Source organism: Ranitomeya imitator, chromosome 5 (assembly GCF_032444005.1).
Source record: "Ranitomeya imitator isolate aRanImi1 chromosome 5, aRanImi1.pri, whole genome shotgun sequence".
NCBI classification, from domain to species: Eukaryota; Metazoa; Chordata; class Amphibia; order Anura; family Dendrobatidae; genus Ranitomeya; species Ranitomeya imitator.
Window position 1 is genome coordinate 356,487,844 of NC_091286.1, and position 16,820 is coordinate 356,504,663.

Here is a 16,820-nt window from a genome sequence, read left to right on the forward strand (position 1 = left end):
CAAGACCTGTGTCTCAACTGACAGGAGCTATATCATAAGCCATGTACCAGAGCAGAATAAGAATTATGACAGAAGAAATACATCTCATCTGACTGAACATAACGGGTTTATTTCTCCAGCCTCAGTCCTCCATGTGCTGCCAGCTGAAGACATATTTCTTCTCCTGTCACATACTTACAACACAGCTCCTGTCAGTTGAGACAAAGTCTCTGAAACAGTGGTTCTACAGACTGCAGCCAATCCCGACATGACTAAGACTGAATTCCTTTTCTTTTCAATGGTCTTTTTATTGAAAGTATTATAGGTACAGAAACAAGAAAAACTGAATAAAATGCAACAGATTATAATTACCTTACAAAGCACCAAATATCCCACCCTGTTTTAATCCGAGCACAGCCGCACAGGGTTGTACTACAGGATGGAATAAGAAACAGTATTTTAACTAACCCCACGAGTCAATAGAATTAATGTGCGACAGTTTCATGTAGGAGTATGAAGACTTGAATTGCTGCTACTACAATGTCATCAATCTGACTAAAAATTTAACTAACTTGAAGATTTGGTTAGTTGAACACTAAAATAAAGTCAGTTGAAAGGAAAAAGGAGTTAAGAGAATATAGATAGGAGGAGGGTATCTAGATAAGGGGGAAGAAAGGGGGGGTTGGGAGGAAGCACGAGTATTTTCAGAATCTTATTATGCAAATTGCCTCTTTTGAGAAAAAGAGGACTTTATAGCGCCACCTGTTGGAAGTAGCGATCCTACAAGTCACAATCAACCCCTTTAACGAGTCGTGCAATATGACTTAGGATAAAAACCAAATCAATATCTCAATTCGCAGACACGGTGTTTCGGGCTGTTGGCCCTCGTCAGTGCAAAGCATGAGAACTGATTTGGCTAGGTGAGAGGCTCTGGACTGGGGTCTAATGGGTATTGTTTCTCCTTATGGAGAGTGACATACCATCTCTGGCTTGTCAAGGTAAGGAGGCTTATTCGCTGTTCAATGCTCCTCTGGGAAATATAATATGCAAATTGCCTCTTCTGAGAAAAAGAGGGCTTAAACTCTATAGCGCCACCTGTTGGAAGTAGCGATCCTACAAGTCACAATCAACCCTTTAACGTACAAGTCACAATCAACCCTTTAACGTCAGTCTAGAGCCTCTCACCTAGCCAAATCAGTTCTCATGCTTCGAACTGACGAGGGCCAACAGCCCGCAACACCGTGTCTGCGAATTGAGATATTGATTCGGCTTTTATCCTAAGTCATATTGCACGACTCGTTAAAGGGTTGATTGTGACTTGTAGGATCGCTACTTCCAACAAGTGGCGCTATAGAGTTTAAGTCCTCTTTTTCTCTGAAGAGGCAATTTGCATATATTTCCCAGAGGAGCATTGCATGGCGAATAAGCCTCCTTACCTTGACAAGCCAGAGATGGTATGTCACTCTCCATATGAAGAAACAATACCCCTTAGACCCCAGAATCTTATTGTAATTTAATTATGCTACTTTAGGCCTGCTTGAGTGTATAAAAAGTCCTAAAGTGGGTCCATGGATGCCAGGTTTCTTCGAATGCCATTTGAGTTCAATTCACTGATGCCACAATTCCAGATACCTGGTAGAACAGGTCTACCTTCTCATATAATTGGTGGGTGGAAGTTACAGTCGTCGATTTCCAAAACCCAGACATTAATAATTTTGCTGCCGTCAAAATGTGTTGCACTAGTTGAGAGGTGCGTTTTTGTTCAGGCCAAACCGAAAAGTTCAATAACACAGTTTCAGGTTAATTGTTCTGTTTAGCACAGTAAGGATAAACGTTTCTACCCGACGTCAAAATTTCAGAAGAATAGAGCATGACCACCACATATGAAGATATGTGCCATTAATGTCCCCACACCACCAACAATTAGTTGAAGCGCCTGCCCACCAGCAGTGACTTTGCTTCGGAGTAATGTACCATCTAGAAATGATTTTATAAGAATTCTCCTGTGCTCTGACACATTGAGTTGGCCCATGTGAGTGTTTGTAGATGTGAGATATTTGAGATGGAGTAAACTTGTAGCCCAGCTCATTTTCCCAATGCATAATAAAAGCCCTTTTGGGGCAGCAATCTGCAGTATTTAATATTTGGTAAATGGTAGACATTATTTTCTTGGCTCAAAGAACTGTTGCGCATGAGGTTTCGAATCTAGTCCGGGGTGTCTTAAGATCGGTTGATTGGAGGTGACATTTCAATGCTTCCCTGATAGAACCATATTGGACAAAGTTCAAGCTTGAGAGTCCTGGTATCTCTTGTAGCTCCAATAGTGAAGGGAGTGTCCCACTCATCAAGAGCCGGTCAAAAGGTACATTTGCCAGATGGCACAAATCTCCAAGAATGTTGCCCCGAGCACGGAAAGAGTGGGGTAGAATGTCTGAAAGTTTAAGTAAGGGGGACAGGGGAGGTGCTAGGACTCCAACAGTCTCTAACCATACCCTCATCGTGGCATTGGTGTGTGCATTGTGTAGAGGAATAATTGATTTTGTTTGAGAACATGTTAGGAAGAAAGATCAGAGAGGACAAGGAGTAAGGGACTCATCCACTTCAACCCACTGTTTATCATGAGATGCTCGCAATATATCAATTATCCTAGAAAGCATCGCAGCCTGATAATATCTCACTATATCTGGTGCTCCCATTCATCCATTGGATTTGGACAGAGTCAATGTCCAATAAGATAGGTGGGGTTTCTGTCTCCTCCAAATATATCTACAGAACAGAGAATTAATTCTGGAAAGAAAGGATTTTGGGATAGTTATGGGGAGCATTTGAAACATATAAATGAACTTGGGTAGGATTAAGCTTTTCAATACATTTTTCCTTCCCACCTACGAAAAATATGTGTCCCTCCACCTTTTCATGGAGGATTCCACCGATGCAATCAGGGGAGAGAAATTTAGTTTAAATAAGTCCATATCTACTCTACTCAGTTTCACTCCCAAGTAAGTGATATATTGTTTGGGCCAAGTTAAGGGATATAGGTTTTTCAATTTTATCAGAGTGTTATGAGATATATGCAAGTCCAATGCCTTGGATTTGGACACATTTACCTTGAAATTAGAGAGGCTTCTGACTAGGACTGAATTCCAATTGAATTATATCATCATTTTATTACATTCTTGGAGAACCTCCGTAAGGCGCATTTACACTGGCCGATAATCCTGGAGATTCTAACTGTAACGACCCACCATTCACGATAACTGTGTAATGGGTTGAGTGAATGATGTGTCCCCAAATGCTCGTTCATCATACATGAAACCCTTCATGCTAGGGAAAAAACAATTATGGTTCATCTTTCCAAGTTTGTGTAATGTGAATTTTGCTCGTTTAACAGTTTTACTGGCAAAAGGAGGAATAGAAATTCAAGTTCTAAATTGATATGTCTTTCAGTGATTGGTTGATGTGGTTCTAAGGCAATTGTTCAGTAGCAGTTGGAGAATTAGAAAGAGTACATATTCATGTCATACTGTTTATCGTTCTTATTGCAAATGCTACTGTTCATATAAAACCGTGAAATGGTGAACAGGATTATCAAATATTTAATCGCTAATTCAATTAAATTTTCTTTGCAGTTTCAACAGAAATGTTTGTACAATACTTTAAGATTTCATGTATTCAAAAAAATTAGTATAATTTCTGGAATTTGAACAGACCACACCTACACTTCAGATTGCTTGTCTGTGATCACAGTGTCTGATGTTACTATGTAATGAATTCACAATTCTCGCCTTATATAAACACTTGTCTGACACAGTTTGCTCATCATGAGTTACAATCACATCGTTCATGGTTTAAACAATTATCTTATCATGTAAATGAACCCTTAGGACAGTCTGTTCCTGATAATTCCAATGATTACACAGCAAAACACTTGTCTTTAACACATCTTTTGGTTGCATAAAAAATAGTTTCTCAGTGGCACATACTACCATTGTAGCAGATGTGCGGTCAATAATGGAATCTAGTTGGTAAGGACCCTCACTTGAAACTTGTAAATGCAAATAAACGAGGGCCAATCTGCTGTGTTGTAGATTGATGTTTGTTGCAAGCAATTTATTTTCCCATGTTAGAGGACCCTTACTCTCTGCTCTGAATATATATAGGAGAAAAAGAGGCTGCACATCAAGAAGCAGAAAGTGATAAAAATGGTTTCCATGCGAAAGATACACAACGATTCAGCTGAAGGTGTGAGGATTTGTCAAGTGAGAAAGAATTGCACATGGAACCAAGACGTTGAGGCCCTCTTAGATGGAGTACATTTTTCCATGTTGGCTTGGAGTGCAATCTCTCTTCTGCAATTTAGCATTATTTGCCAGTGGATTTGGAGGCCTGCACCCACATTTTGCAAGACTGGTGCAACTCCACTTTCATATGTATACAAATATATTATAAAAAGAGATTATATATAATAAATATAAGTTATATATATAGTACAAACCAAAGGTTTGGACACACCTTCTCATTTAACCTCTTCCCGACCTGTGACACAGCGTATGCGTCACGAAAGTCGGTGCCAATCCAACCTGTGACACATATGCTGTCACAGAATGATCGCGTTCCTGCAGGCTGGGTGAAAGGGTTAACTGCAATTTCACCCAACCTACAGGAACAGGGGGAGTGGTACTTCAGCCCGGGGGGTGGCTTCTCCCCCCCCCCCTCCCCGTGGCTATGATCACTCTGGCTGTGGAAAGTGAAACAGCCAATCAGAGCAATCGTAGTATTTCAGCAATGAAAATTGATGAAATATTACAATCCAGCCATTGCCGCTGCTGCAATAGCATTGGCTGGAGACCCCGATCTGCCCCCCCACACACACTGACAGTGGCGATCTGCCGACGCTGTCAGCCTTTCCTACCCCTCCGTTCTGTCCCCAATGCCCTCCTCTCCCCTCCACCGTCCTGTCCAGCACCCCCCGCTGTCCGATCCCACCCCCCATACCTACCGAGTCCTGGGGTCCCTCCCGGTGTCCGTCCGACTTCCAGGATGGGCGCCGCCATCTTGCAAAATGACGGGCGCATGCACAGTGCGCCGGCTGAATCTGTCGGCCGACAGATTTGTTCATTCATTTTGATCACTGTGATACATTCTATCACAGAGATCAAAATAAAAAAAATTGTAAATAGCCCCCCCTTCATCACTCCCATAGGTAGGGAACATCATAAAATAAAAAAATTATATTTATTTTTCCACTAGGGTTAGAACTAGGGTTAGGGTTAGAACACTAGGGTTAGGGCTAGAACTAGGGTTAGGGCTAGGGTTAGAACTAGGATAAGGGATAGAACTAGGGATAGGGCTAGAGTTGCAATTAGGGTTAGAATTAGGGTTAGGGTTGCAATTAGGGTTAGAACTAGGGTTAGAACTAGGGTTAGGCTTAGAACTAGGGCTAGAATTAGGGTTAGAATTAGAGTTAGGGTTACAATTAGGGTATATGCACACAGTGCGGATTTGGCTGCGGATTCACAGCAGTTTTCAGTGCGGTGTACAGTACCATGTAAACCTATGGAAAAGCAAATCTGCTGTGCTCATGGTGTGGAAAATACCGTGCGGAAATGCTGAGTTGTATTTTCAGCAGCATGTCAATTCTTTGTGCGGATTCCGCAGCGTTTTACACCTGCACCTCAATAGGAATCCGCAGGTGTAAAACCGCATGTGAAATCCGTACAAAAAGAGCAGGAAATCCACGGTAAATCCTCAGGTGAAACGCAGTGCCTTTTACCTGCGGATTTTTCAAAAACTGTGTGGAAAAATACGCACATAAATCCGCAACATGGGAACCTAGCCATAGGCTAGGTTCCCATTGCGTTAATGGGACCGCGCTAACGGACAGCGTTGCACGGCGAAAATAACGCCGTGCAACGCATCCATTAGCGCGCCCATTAACAGCAATGGGGATGCGCATCACTAGCGCGTGCCATTTTCGGCACGCGCTAGCGATGTGCCGGTGTTTTGTGGCGCGCCGCGGACGCTGCTTGCAGCGTCCGAGGCGCGCCCGCGGTCCGTTCCCCGCTCTCGCAGATCTCAGATCTGCGAGAGCGGGGACGTTTAACGCAGCCCCTTTATATCACATTGCGTTAACGCAATCCGCTAACGCTAGGCGCTAAACGGATTGCACTAACGCAATCTGAACCTAGCCTTAGGGTTAGGTTTGGAATTAGAGTTATGGTTGGGATTAGGGATAAGATTAAGGTTAGCGGTGTGTGGGGTTTGGGTTAGGGTTATGGTTGGGATTAGGGCTACGGGTGTGTTGGGGTTAGAGTTGTGGTTAGGGTTATGGTTAGTGTTAGGATTAGGGGTGTGTTGGCGTTAGTGTTTGAGTTAGAATTGAGGGGTTTCCACTGTTTAGGCACATCAGGGGGTCCCAAACGTGACATGGCGTCACCATTGATTCCAGCCAATTTCGCGTTCAAAAAGTCAAATGGTGCTCCCTTCTGAGCTCTGTTGTGCGCCCAAACAGTGGTTTACCCTCACATATGAGGCATCAGCGTACTCAGGACAAATTGGACAACAACTTTTGGGGTCCAATTTCTCCTGTTACCCTTGTGAAAATAAAAAAATATTGGACTAAAAATAATTTTTGAGGAAAAAAAAGTTTTTATTTTCACGGCTCTACGTTATAAACTTCTGTGAAGCACTTGGGGGTTCAAATTGCTCACCACACATCTAGATAAGTTCCTTGGGGGGGGGGTCTAGTTTCCAAAATGGGGTCACTTGTGGGGGGTTTCTTCTGTTTAGGCACATCAGGGGCTCTGCAAACGCAACGTGATGCCTGCAGACCATTCCATCAAAGTCTGCATTTCAAAACGTCACTATTTCCGTTCCAAGCCCCGACGTGTGCCCAAACAGTGGTTTACCCCCACATATGAGGTATCGGTGTACTCAGGAGAAATTGCCCATCAAATTTTATGATCCATTTTATCCTGTAGCCCATGTGAAAATGAAAAAAATTGAGGATAAAATAATTTTTTTCTGAGTACTTTTTCATTTTTACGGATCAGTTTGTGAAGCACCTGGGGGTTCAAAGTGCTCACTATACAACTAGATAAGTTCCTTGGGGGTTTAGTTTCCAAAATGAAGTCACTTGTGGGGGAGCTCCAAGGTTTAGGCACACAGGGGCTCTTCAAATGCGACATGGTATCCGCTAAAGATTGGAGCCAATTTTTCATTCAAAAAGTCAAATGGCGCTCCTTCCCTTCCAAGCCCTGTTGTGGGCCTAAACAATGGTTCCCTCCCACGTATGGGGTATCACCGTACTCAGGACAAATTGGACAACAACTTTCGGGGTCCACTTTCTCCTTTTACCCTTGGGAAAATAAAAAAATTGTTGCAAAAAATCATTTTTGTGACTAAAAAGTTAAATGTTCATTTTTTCCTTCCATGTTGCTTCTGCTGTTGTGAAACACCTGAAGGGTTAATAAACTTCTTGAATGTGGTTTTGAGCACCTTGAGGGGTGCAGTTTTTAGAATGGTGTCACTTTGGGGTATTTTCAGCCATATAGACCCCTCAAACTGACTTCAAATGTGAGGTGGGTCCCTAAAAAAAATTGTTTTGTAAAATTTGTTCCAAAATTGAGAAATCGCTGGTCAAATTTTAACTCTTATAACTTCCTAGCAAAAAAAAAAATGTTGCTTCCAAAATTGTGATGATGTAAAGTAGACATGTGTGAAATGTTATTTATTAACTATTTTGTGTCACATAACTCTCTGGTTTAACAGAATAAAAATTCAAAATTTGAAAATTGCGAAATTTTCAAAATTTTCGCTAAATTTACATTTTTTTCACAAAAAAACGCACAAATTATCAACCTAAATTTACTACTAACATGAAGCCCAATATGTCACGAAAAAACAGTCTCAGAATCGCTAGGATCCCTTGAAGCATTCTTGAGTTATTACCTCATAAAGGGACACTGGTCAGAATTGCAAAAAATGGCCAGGTCATTAAGGTCAAAATAGGCTGGGTCATGAAGGTGTTAAAGATTTTTCTGTATTTTCATGACTATGAAAATTGTACATTCACACTGAAGGCATCAAAACTATGAAATAACACGTGTGGAATTATATACTTAACAAAAAAGTGTGAAACAACTGAAAATATGTCTTATATTCTAGGTTCTTCAAAGTAGCCACTTTTTGCTTTGATGACTGCTTTGCACACTGTAGAAATTTTTGCAAATTTATTAAAAAAGAAAAACTGAAATATCACATGGTCGTAAGTATTTAGACCCTTTGCTCAGTATGGAGTAGAAGCAACTTTTGAGCTAGTACAGCCATGAGTCTTCTTGGGAACGATGCAACAAGTTTTTCACACCTGGATTTGGGGAGCCTCTGCCATTCTTCCTTGCAGATCCTCTTCAGTTCCGTCAGGTTGGATGGTGAACATTAGTGGACAGCCATTTTCAGGTCTCTCCAGAGATGCTCAATTGGGTTTAGGTCAGGAATCTGGCTGGGCCAGTCAAGAATGGTCAGAGTTGTTCTGAAGCCACTCCTTTGTTATTTTAGCTGTGTGCTTAAGGTCATTGTCTTGTTGGAAGGTGAACCTTCAGCCAAGTCTGAGCTCCAGAGCACTCTGGAAGAGGTTTTCATCCAGGATATCTCTGTACTTGGCCGCATTCATGTTTCCTTCAATGGCAACCAGTCATCCTGTCCTTGCAGCTGAAAAACACCCCCATAGCATGGTGATGCCACCACATTTCACTGTTGGGATTGTATTGGGCAGGTGATAATAATCTTTATTTTTATATAGCGCTAACATATTCCGCAGCGCTTTACAGTTTGCACACATTATCATCACTGTCCCCGATGGGGCTCACAATCTAAATTCCCTATCAGTATGTCTTTGGAATGTGGGAGGAAACCGGAGTGCCCGGAAGAAACCCACGCAAACACGGAGAGAACATACAAACTCTTTGCAGATGTTGTCCTTGGTGGGGTTCGAACCCAGGACTCCAGCTCTGCAAGGCTGCAGTGCTAACCCCGGTGATGAGCAGTGCCTGGTTTTCCCAACACATACTGCTTAGAATTATCACCAAAAAGGTCTATCTTCGTTTCATCTGACCAGCGAATCTTATTTCTCAGTCTGGGAGTCCTTCATGTGTTTTTTTTATCAAACTCTATGTGGGCTTTCATATGTCTTGCACTGAGGAGAGGCTTCCGTCGGGCCACTCTACCATAAAGGCCCGACTGGTGGAGGGCTGCATAGTTGCTGAAGCATCCCCAGATCATCACCGATCCTCCACCAAATCTCACAGTGGGCGCAATGCACTGTGGCTTGAACACCTCTCCAGGTCTCCGTCTAACCATTAGATGACCAGGTTTTGATCTGGGGATGCTTCAGCAAGACTGGAATTGGGCAGGTATGAATCAAGCCGCATACAAGGTTATCCTGGAAAAACAGTTAATTCCTTCTGCTCAGGCAATGTCCACCAACTCTGAGGACTGTTTTTTCCAGCAGGACAATGCGCCATGCCACACACAGCTAGGTCAATCAAGGTGTGGATGTAGGACCACTAGAACAAATCCGTGTCATGGCCAGCCCAATCTCCAGACCTGAACCCTATTGAAAACCTCTGGAATGTAATCAAGAGGAAGATGGATAGTCACAAGCCATCAAACAAAGAACTGCTTACATATTTGTACCAGGAGTGCCATAAGGCCACCCAAAAGCAGTTTAAAAGACTGGTGGAAAAAGCAAGCCAAACCGCATGAAAGCTATGATTAAAAATCATGGTTACTCCACAAATTATTGATTGCTGAACTCCTCTTGAGTTAAAACATTAGTATTGTTGTTTCTAAATCATTATGAACTTGTTGTTTTTTTTTGCATTATTTGAAGTCTGCAAGCAATGTATTTTTTTTTTGTTATTTTGACAATTTTTCATGTTCAGAAAATAAATACGAAATTTATTGCTTGGAATTTAGGAGACATGTTGTCAGTAGTTTATACCAGTAAAGAGAAAAATCAGACAAACTGAAAATTTTGCAGTGGTCTCTTAATTTTTGCCAGAGCTGTATATGTATATAGGTTTATAAAAATATTCTACTATACAATTGTCTAAGGGGTAGTCCCGTCTGTTTGTCTGCCTATGCAGCATCAATAGTAAAAAGATATAATGTTAAAAATAATAAAAAAATTAAAAAATTGTGCTATTCTCACCTTCCGCCATCCACCGATGCACATGATGCTGCCGCCAGCTTCCGTTCCCAGTAATGCATTACAAAATTACCCAGATGACTTAGCGGTCGCATCGGGACAGCTTCGGTGGACGCCGGATGGTGAGTATATAACTATTTTTTATTCATTTTTTTTTTTTTTAATAGGGATATGGTGCCCACAATGCTATAAACTACATGGCCTGTGTTATATGCTGCGTAGGCTGTGTTATATACTGCCTGGCTGCTATACACTACGTGGGCAGTGTTATATACTGCGTGGCTTGTGTTATATACTGCGTGGGCTGTGCTATATATTACGTGGGCTGTGCTATATATTACGTTGGCTAAGTTATATACGACGTGGCTGTGCTATATACTTCGCAGCGGTCTGTGCTACGTGGGCTGTGCTATATACTATGTGGCTGCTATATACTATGGCTGCTATATACTATGTGGCTGCTATATACTACGTGGATGTCTGTGTTACGTGGGCTGTGCTATATACTATGTGGCTGTGTTATATACTACGTGGCTGTGTTATATACTACGTGGCTGGCTGTGCTAAGCGTGAGGTACATACATAAATACATATTCTAGAATACCCGATGTGTGATACATATATATATATATATATATATATATATATATATATATATATATATCATCTTTTTTATTCTAAACATGACCAGTTTACAATTAAAAGCAGTACAGATGTCAGCATCACAAGAGATGCGTGAATTCAAGTAAAGACACTGTAGAAACTGACTAGGACCCTCATGAAATAACTATATAATTTATTCGCTGTCCAGGTTGTGATAAACATCCTTTTCAAATGACAGGGAAGAACACAGTGTTTAAAGCCAAAGTAACTTTTTTTTTGGTTTTTATCACAGCACGGCATGGAACACAGAAATGAACTTCAGAGATACATTTCAAGTCACAAGAATATATTTTTATTCCTGTTATCAGATAGGACACTAAAACAATGGTATTAAACTTTTATAAATAACCAGTCATATCATGACCACTGTACGGCAACATCTAGACATCAGCTTGACAAGTGAGAAAATGGAATGTTTACAGGCTGGTGACGCATGTCAGTTAAATGGACCAAGGGGTCAGATTTGATATTATAAAGGAATATTGATAAGGTTGGATTGGGGACAAGCACATGTGCATTAAAATTGTTAGGAATTTGCATCTATATAATCTTAAATATTTAGTGATCTGACCACCTTTGAATCTCAGTGCAGTAAAATATACACATAAGTATTGATACGTACTGTATCAAGCCTACATGATCTCCTTTCATTGTATTCAAGTCACAAAAATAAACGCCAAGTCAATTCCAAAATTCCTATTAAAATTTTTCCTTAACATCAAACGTTTCTCTACATTAAAGGGGAATAAATGGTAGTATAGGCAACAGACTTAAAGGCCATAGATTTTCGTATAGAGGGAAAAATCATTCAAGTTCAAACAATACCAGTCCATGGAATGTGATTTTGGAAATCTGCAATTACACCGTGCCCCTTTTTAGGTCATTCTCCGTTATACTTTCAAGGGTTCTCCAGCATTTATCAACATGATCTCATAGAATCGGGTGCACAGTGTATTGCAACTTGTCTCTCACTTGAAAATCGTATTTCCATGTTTAATAAGAGACAATAAATGTCTATCTAAGGTAAGGCCTCACAAATCGAGATGCATGATAAATAAAATTGAAAACATAAAAACGACAAAATAGCCTGCTAGGGCCACAGACCACATCACTATAAAGCCTCTAAATCAAAACTTCAAAAAGTATGAATTAATAAAACCCGCAATTAATAAAACCTGTTCACTTTATATTAAAACTTCTCTATTACACGATTATGGAATGCCTAGATCCTCTCTTCCAGAGGTTGCTTTCCCTTTGCTTTAGCCCATATGTACTAATCTCTTAGTGCAACGATGAATTCGCCAGACAGCTACTTGAGAAGGTTTTGCAGCATTGCAGTAGCATATGTTGGCCGGGCTTGTCTACTTTCTATTGCATTACTCAAGTACTGAATTCCACCACAGCGCTCCCAAATCTCTTCAAATTGCCTGGGCAAAATTTCTGCTCCTCGTTTTCTTGTTAAACCGGTTTCTTCTAGGCTCAATTCACACATCTCCATGTCATCTTTGCCTGAATTGAGGGAATTTAAAAAAAAAAAAATTATTATAAAAGAAAAAGTAATGATTACTATTTTCCAGTGAAATATAAAGCATAACAAACAAAAATGAAGACAAGAGGTTTTTGCAAATAAATTTAACGCATTTCTAGCTGGCACATCCTAATTAACTACCGTACTTTTCAAACTATACTAGGCACTTTTTTCCTCAAAAATTTTGGAGGAAAGTGGGAAGTGCGTCTCATAGTCCAGCTGTAGATATGGGGGGAGGAGGGGAGCAGCAGCGGCAGAGGAGCGGGTCACAGGTGGCGGGAGCCAATGGCTGCAGCTTACACTTGTGACCGTTGTTAAAAAAGAAAATGAATATTCACTGCTTCTCACGCCCATACTCCTTCCCACTTCTATGCACTGAAGCTGAAGCCGAGAGGTGGGAGGGACTGTGGGTGTCGAGAGCAGTGAAAAATATTTTTTTCTTAATATAACTCTTTAACACTCTTTCTTTAACACTGTTAGCCGCCGGTTCCTAAAGCGGTTGGGCGATCATGTGTGCCCGCTATTGAAGAGAATGAATATTCACTGCTCCCCAAGCCCATAGGCCCACCCACCTCTATGCACTCAAGCTGCTGCTGAGAGGCGGGCAGGACTGGGGAGCAGTGAATATTTAGGCTATGTGCACACGTTGCGGATTAGGTTTTGGAATTTCTGGTGCGTATTCGGCATCTTTTGGCAGAAAACGCAGGTGCGGAATTGATGCGTTTTTTGTGCGGTTTTGCTGCTGATTTTGTGTGGATTTTTTGCGGATTTACTGCGTTTTTTACCCCTGCGGATTTCTATAATGGAATGGGTACAAAAACGCTGCAGATCTGCAAAAAAGTCACTTGCTAATTCTTTTAATCCGCAGCGTTTCCACAGGGAATTTTCTGCACCATTAGCACAGCATTTTCTGCACCGCAAAAAACGATGTGGATCCGCAGGAAATCCGCAACCTGTGCACATACCCTTATTCTTTTTCATAGCGGGCACACGTGATCGCCCAGCAGCTGCAGGATTTGGTGGCTGTGGCTAACAGTGCGCCAGCTATTAAAGAAAATTAATATTCACTGCTCCCCACTCCCATAGTGCCGGGCATATGAATATTCTGGCAGCTGACCTCAGTGTGTGGGGGGCACATGTCAGTGACATCATGCACTGCTTGCATGCTGAAATCAGCTGCTGGTATCAGAAAAGGACGCCAAGCTGCGAGGGAGTAGAGGGAAGGTGAGTAGAATTGTTTATTTTTTTATATGTGAAGTGTGATAGGGGCCACATATACCAAGATAGGGGCCATGTATACCAGGATGGGGGACCATGCATACCAGGATGGGAATGGGGACCATGTATACAAGGATGGGGTGCCATGTATACCAGGAAGTGGGGGCCATGTATACCAGTAAGGGGGGCCCATGTATACCAGTAAGGGGGGGCCATATATACCAATATGGTTACATATATACCAGGATGGGGACAGATATACTAGGACGGAGGATATTAGTACAGAATTGGGGGGCATTACCCCTATAATAGTGTCAGCAATAGATCCCCTCCTCATAACAATGTGTCATGACCACATTTTTTTCTTCTCTATTTTCTTCCTCTAAAAGCTATGTGCGTTCTATGGTGCAGTGCGTCTTAGTCCGAAACATATGGTAAGCACAATATCAACAACATCCTGTACAGAGCTTTTATGCACTTTCCTTTAGGTGTGATTCACACATCTGTTGTATCAATTTTTTTTTCACGGAAACAACACGTACCCATTATAATCTATGGCACTATTCAGGTGTCCGTGCTTTTTTCATGGACCGAGTGTCGGTGCAAAACACAGACATGTCCGTTTTTTTCTGGTACCATGGATAACAAGTAGTGATGAGCGAGTGTACTCGTTGCTCGGGTTTTCCTGAGCACGCTCGGGTGACATCCTAGTATTTAGGACTGCTCGGAGATTAAGTTTTCATCGCCTCAGCTGAATGATTTACAGCTACTAGCCAGCTTGTTTACATGTGGCGATTCCCTAGCAAGCAGGCAACCCCCACATGTACTCAGCCTGGTTAGTAGCTGAAAATCATTCAGCTGCCGCGATGAAAACAAAATCTCTGAACACTAACAAATACTTGGAGGTCACCCGAGCATGCTCAGAAAAACCCGAGCAACGAGTACACTCGCTCATCACTAGTGACAAGGGCCAATACAAGTCTATGGGTCTGTGAAAAAACCGATATAACACATGGATGACACACTGATGGTAAAAATGGACGCATGGATGACACACTGGTGCAAAACACTGACGTCCACTAGTATCATTTTGTCATGTACCCGTTTAGTCACAGAAGTGTGAATTAGGCCATAGAAATCGTGTATTCTCATTGCATAGCAACACACTGTGTTACATTTATTTCATCCCTTTCTATTATGTGGTACATGGATAATTTTGACCAAAGTGTTGTGCTTGGCTGTTTACATCAGCGCCATGGACCTCAACCAATTCCCTCCGCAGAGGAAAAACAAGGAGGTTACAAGCCACGTAATTGGTGCGATCCAAGAGATTAGACATTTATCACATGTCCTACATATTCTGATAGATGATAAATGTTTACTTCAGGACAACCCCTTTATTACACAAACAAGGTAGGAGCATTCTGAAATGTAACTAATTCTAACTTCTGACTTAGAACGGAATGGGTATAGTTAGAACGGGTGCTAAATAGGAAGAAAATAACAGTTTTTCTTCAACCTACGTAATTGGGATTGGTGGTGGGTAAACATCGGACACGTCAGAAGATAAAAATATGGACAATAAATGAAAAGTCAATGTAGATCCTACAAAAAAAACCTTTCTTTAAATACCAAAACAAAAAAAACCTTTCTTTAAATACCAAAACCCAATTATACTACCATCTTTTGGCAGAGTTGAGCCAGAGTGATATGGTGATGGAACTATGCAACATTCATACCGTTACTAATATCTGACATGCTCACCAATATTATGACTTACCAGCTACCAGCAAGATTGGTGGCTTATCTGGGTGAAGTTCCATTTGACGGGCAATCCATGGTCCATCGAAGTGTGCATACCACCATCCTTTCTTCTTGTTTTGAGGCTCCTTGTACTGGTCAGCCGGGCGAATGAATGGAATGCGGAAATATCGCTGCTGACGGTTGGCTTCAATTTCCTGTTGTCTGGCCGGCAGCTGCACCACTGGATTCTGCTGGGCTGTACACATATAATACATGTTACACGTCATAGGAAAAGCATATAGAACTGCTCGGTAGCTGCTCAAACTCTGTCAGCATTCCGGTGGACATTTGCTCCGTAATGCATAGTCTAATAGCTAGAATGCATTTACTCTACAGTCATAGCAAATGTCTATATTTGAAATGACCACCATTATAGGAGAAGAAAGTCAGAGATAGGATGATAATAAGCCTGGGTTGCACTCTGGCCCTTCACCGGTATTACTGCCTGAAGCAGAGCGAGTCACATTATGGAGTACATGCTATGCTACTTTTATTGCAATGCCAGCCTTTCAAGTCTGAATATGAAAAATGGTGTACTTTAAAAATGGTAGAAATTACATTACATGGCTCAGTACTTTCTCATAATATTGTCTGGAATAATATGAAGCTCAATTAGACCTTTAAGAATTTGTGAAATAGATTTCCGTTTCTGGAAAAGGACAAGGGAAACTGCTCATGTTTCTTCTTAAAGGTACATTAAAGTCCACGTGAAAAAAGGTACATGTAAAATCTGTTTTAACTACATCGGCTGCCTATAAGAAGCTAAGGAATGGGCAACCAGAATATTCATTGGGATGATAGGACTTTTTTTCTAAATATTTACATATATTTACATATGATATCAGCAGCAACTTGACGTTTAGTGTTTTAAAAAAAAAAAAATGTATGCGTATACTCCATAACATAGGTTTTCGTAAGTGGATATTTGCTTCAGTTGCATAAAAACAAAATATAACGCTTAAAAACGTAAAAAAATTGTTGTTTAAATATTTGTTAATACAAAAAAATTAAAGGGAGCAAAAAAAAAACCCACATTTACAAAAGGTTGCTTTTTCTTGCATAATTATATTATGATCCAATGCTTAACCCCTTAACGGTGAAGGGTATTTCAGTTTTTGAATTAGTTTTTTTGCTCTCCTTCTTCCCAGAGCCATAACTTTTTTATTTTTAGGTCAAAATGACCACGGGAGGGCTTGTTCTTTAACCAAATATGTGTATATTTGATTTTTTTTTTTTTACGTTTTATTTTGAATGGGGTGAAAGGGGAGAGATTTGATCTTTTAAGTTTCTTTATTTTTAAAAACATTTTTTTGTACTTTTTGCATGCATCAAAAGTCTGCACTACTTTGAGCACTTCTGCTAAATACAGGCAATGATCAGATCACCTGTGTGTAGCAGCAAGTGAGCATTTCTATGAGCACC

General features: G+C 41.0%; 1 protein-coding gene across 6 annotated transcripts in view; it reads right to left on the reverse strand.

The window, feature by feature from the left end:
* Positions 1-11,118: 11,118 nt before the first annotated feature.
* MYO6 (myosin VI) overlaps positions 11,119-16,820 on the reverse strand; it is a 326,341-nt gene continuing 320,639 nt past the window's right edge. For all 6 annotated transcript variants that reach the window (XM_069726515.1, XM_069726516.1, XM_069726514.1 and 3 more), the window contains 2 exons: positions 15,376-15,594; positions 11,119-12,358 (listed from right to left, as the gene is read on the reverse strand). In XM_069726515.1, coding sequence (XP_069582616.1) covers positions 12,159-12,358; positions 15,376-15,594 — 419 coding nt within the window. In that variant the 3' untranslated portion in view covers positions 11,119-12,158. The remainder of the gene's footprint in view (positions 12,359-15,375; positions 15,595-16,820) is intronic.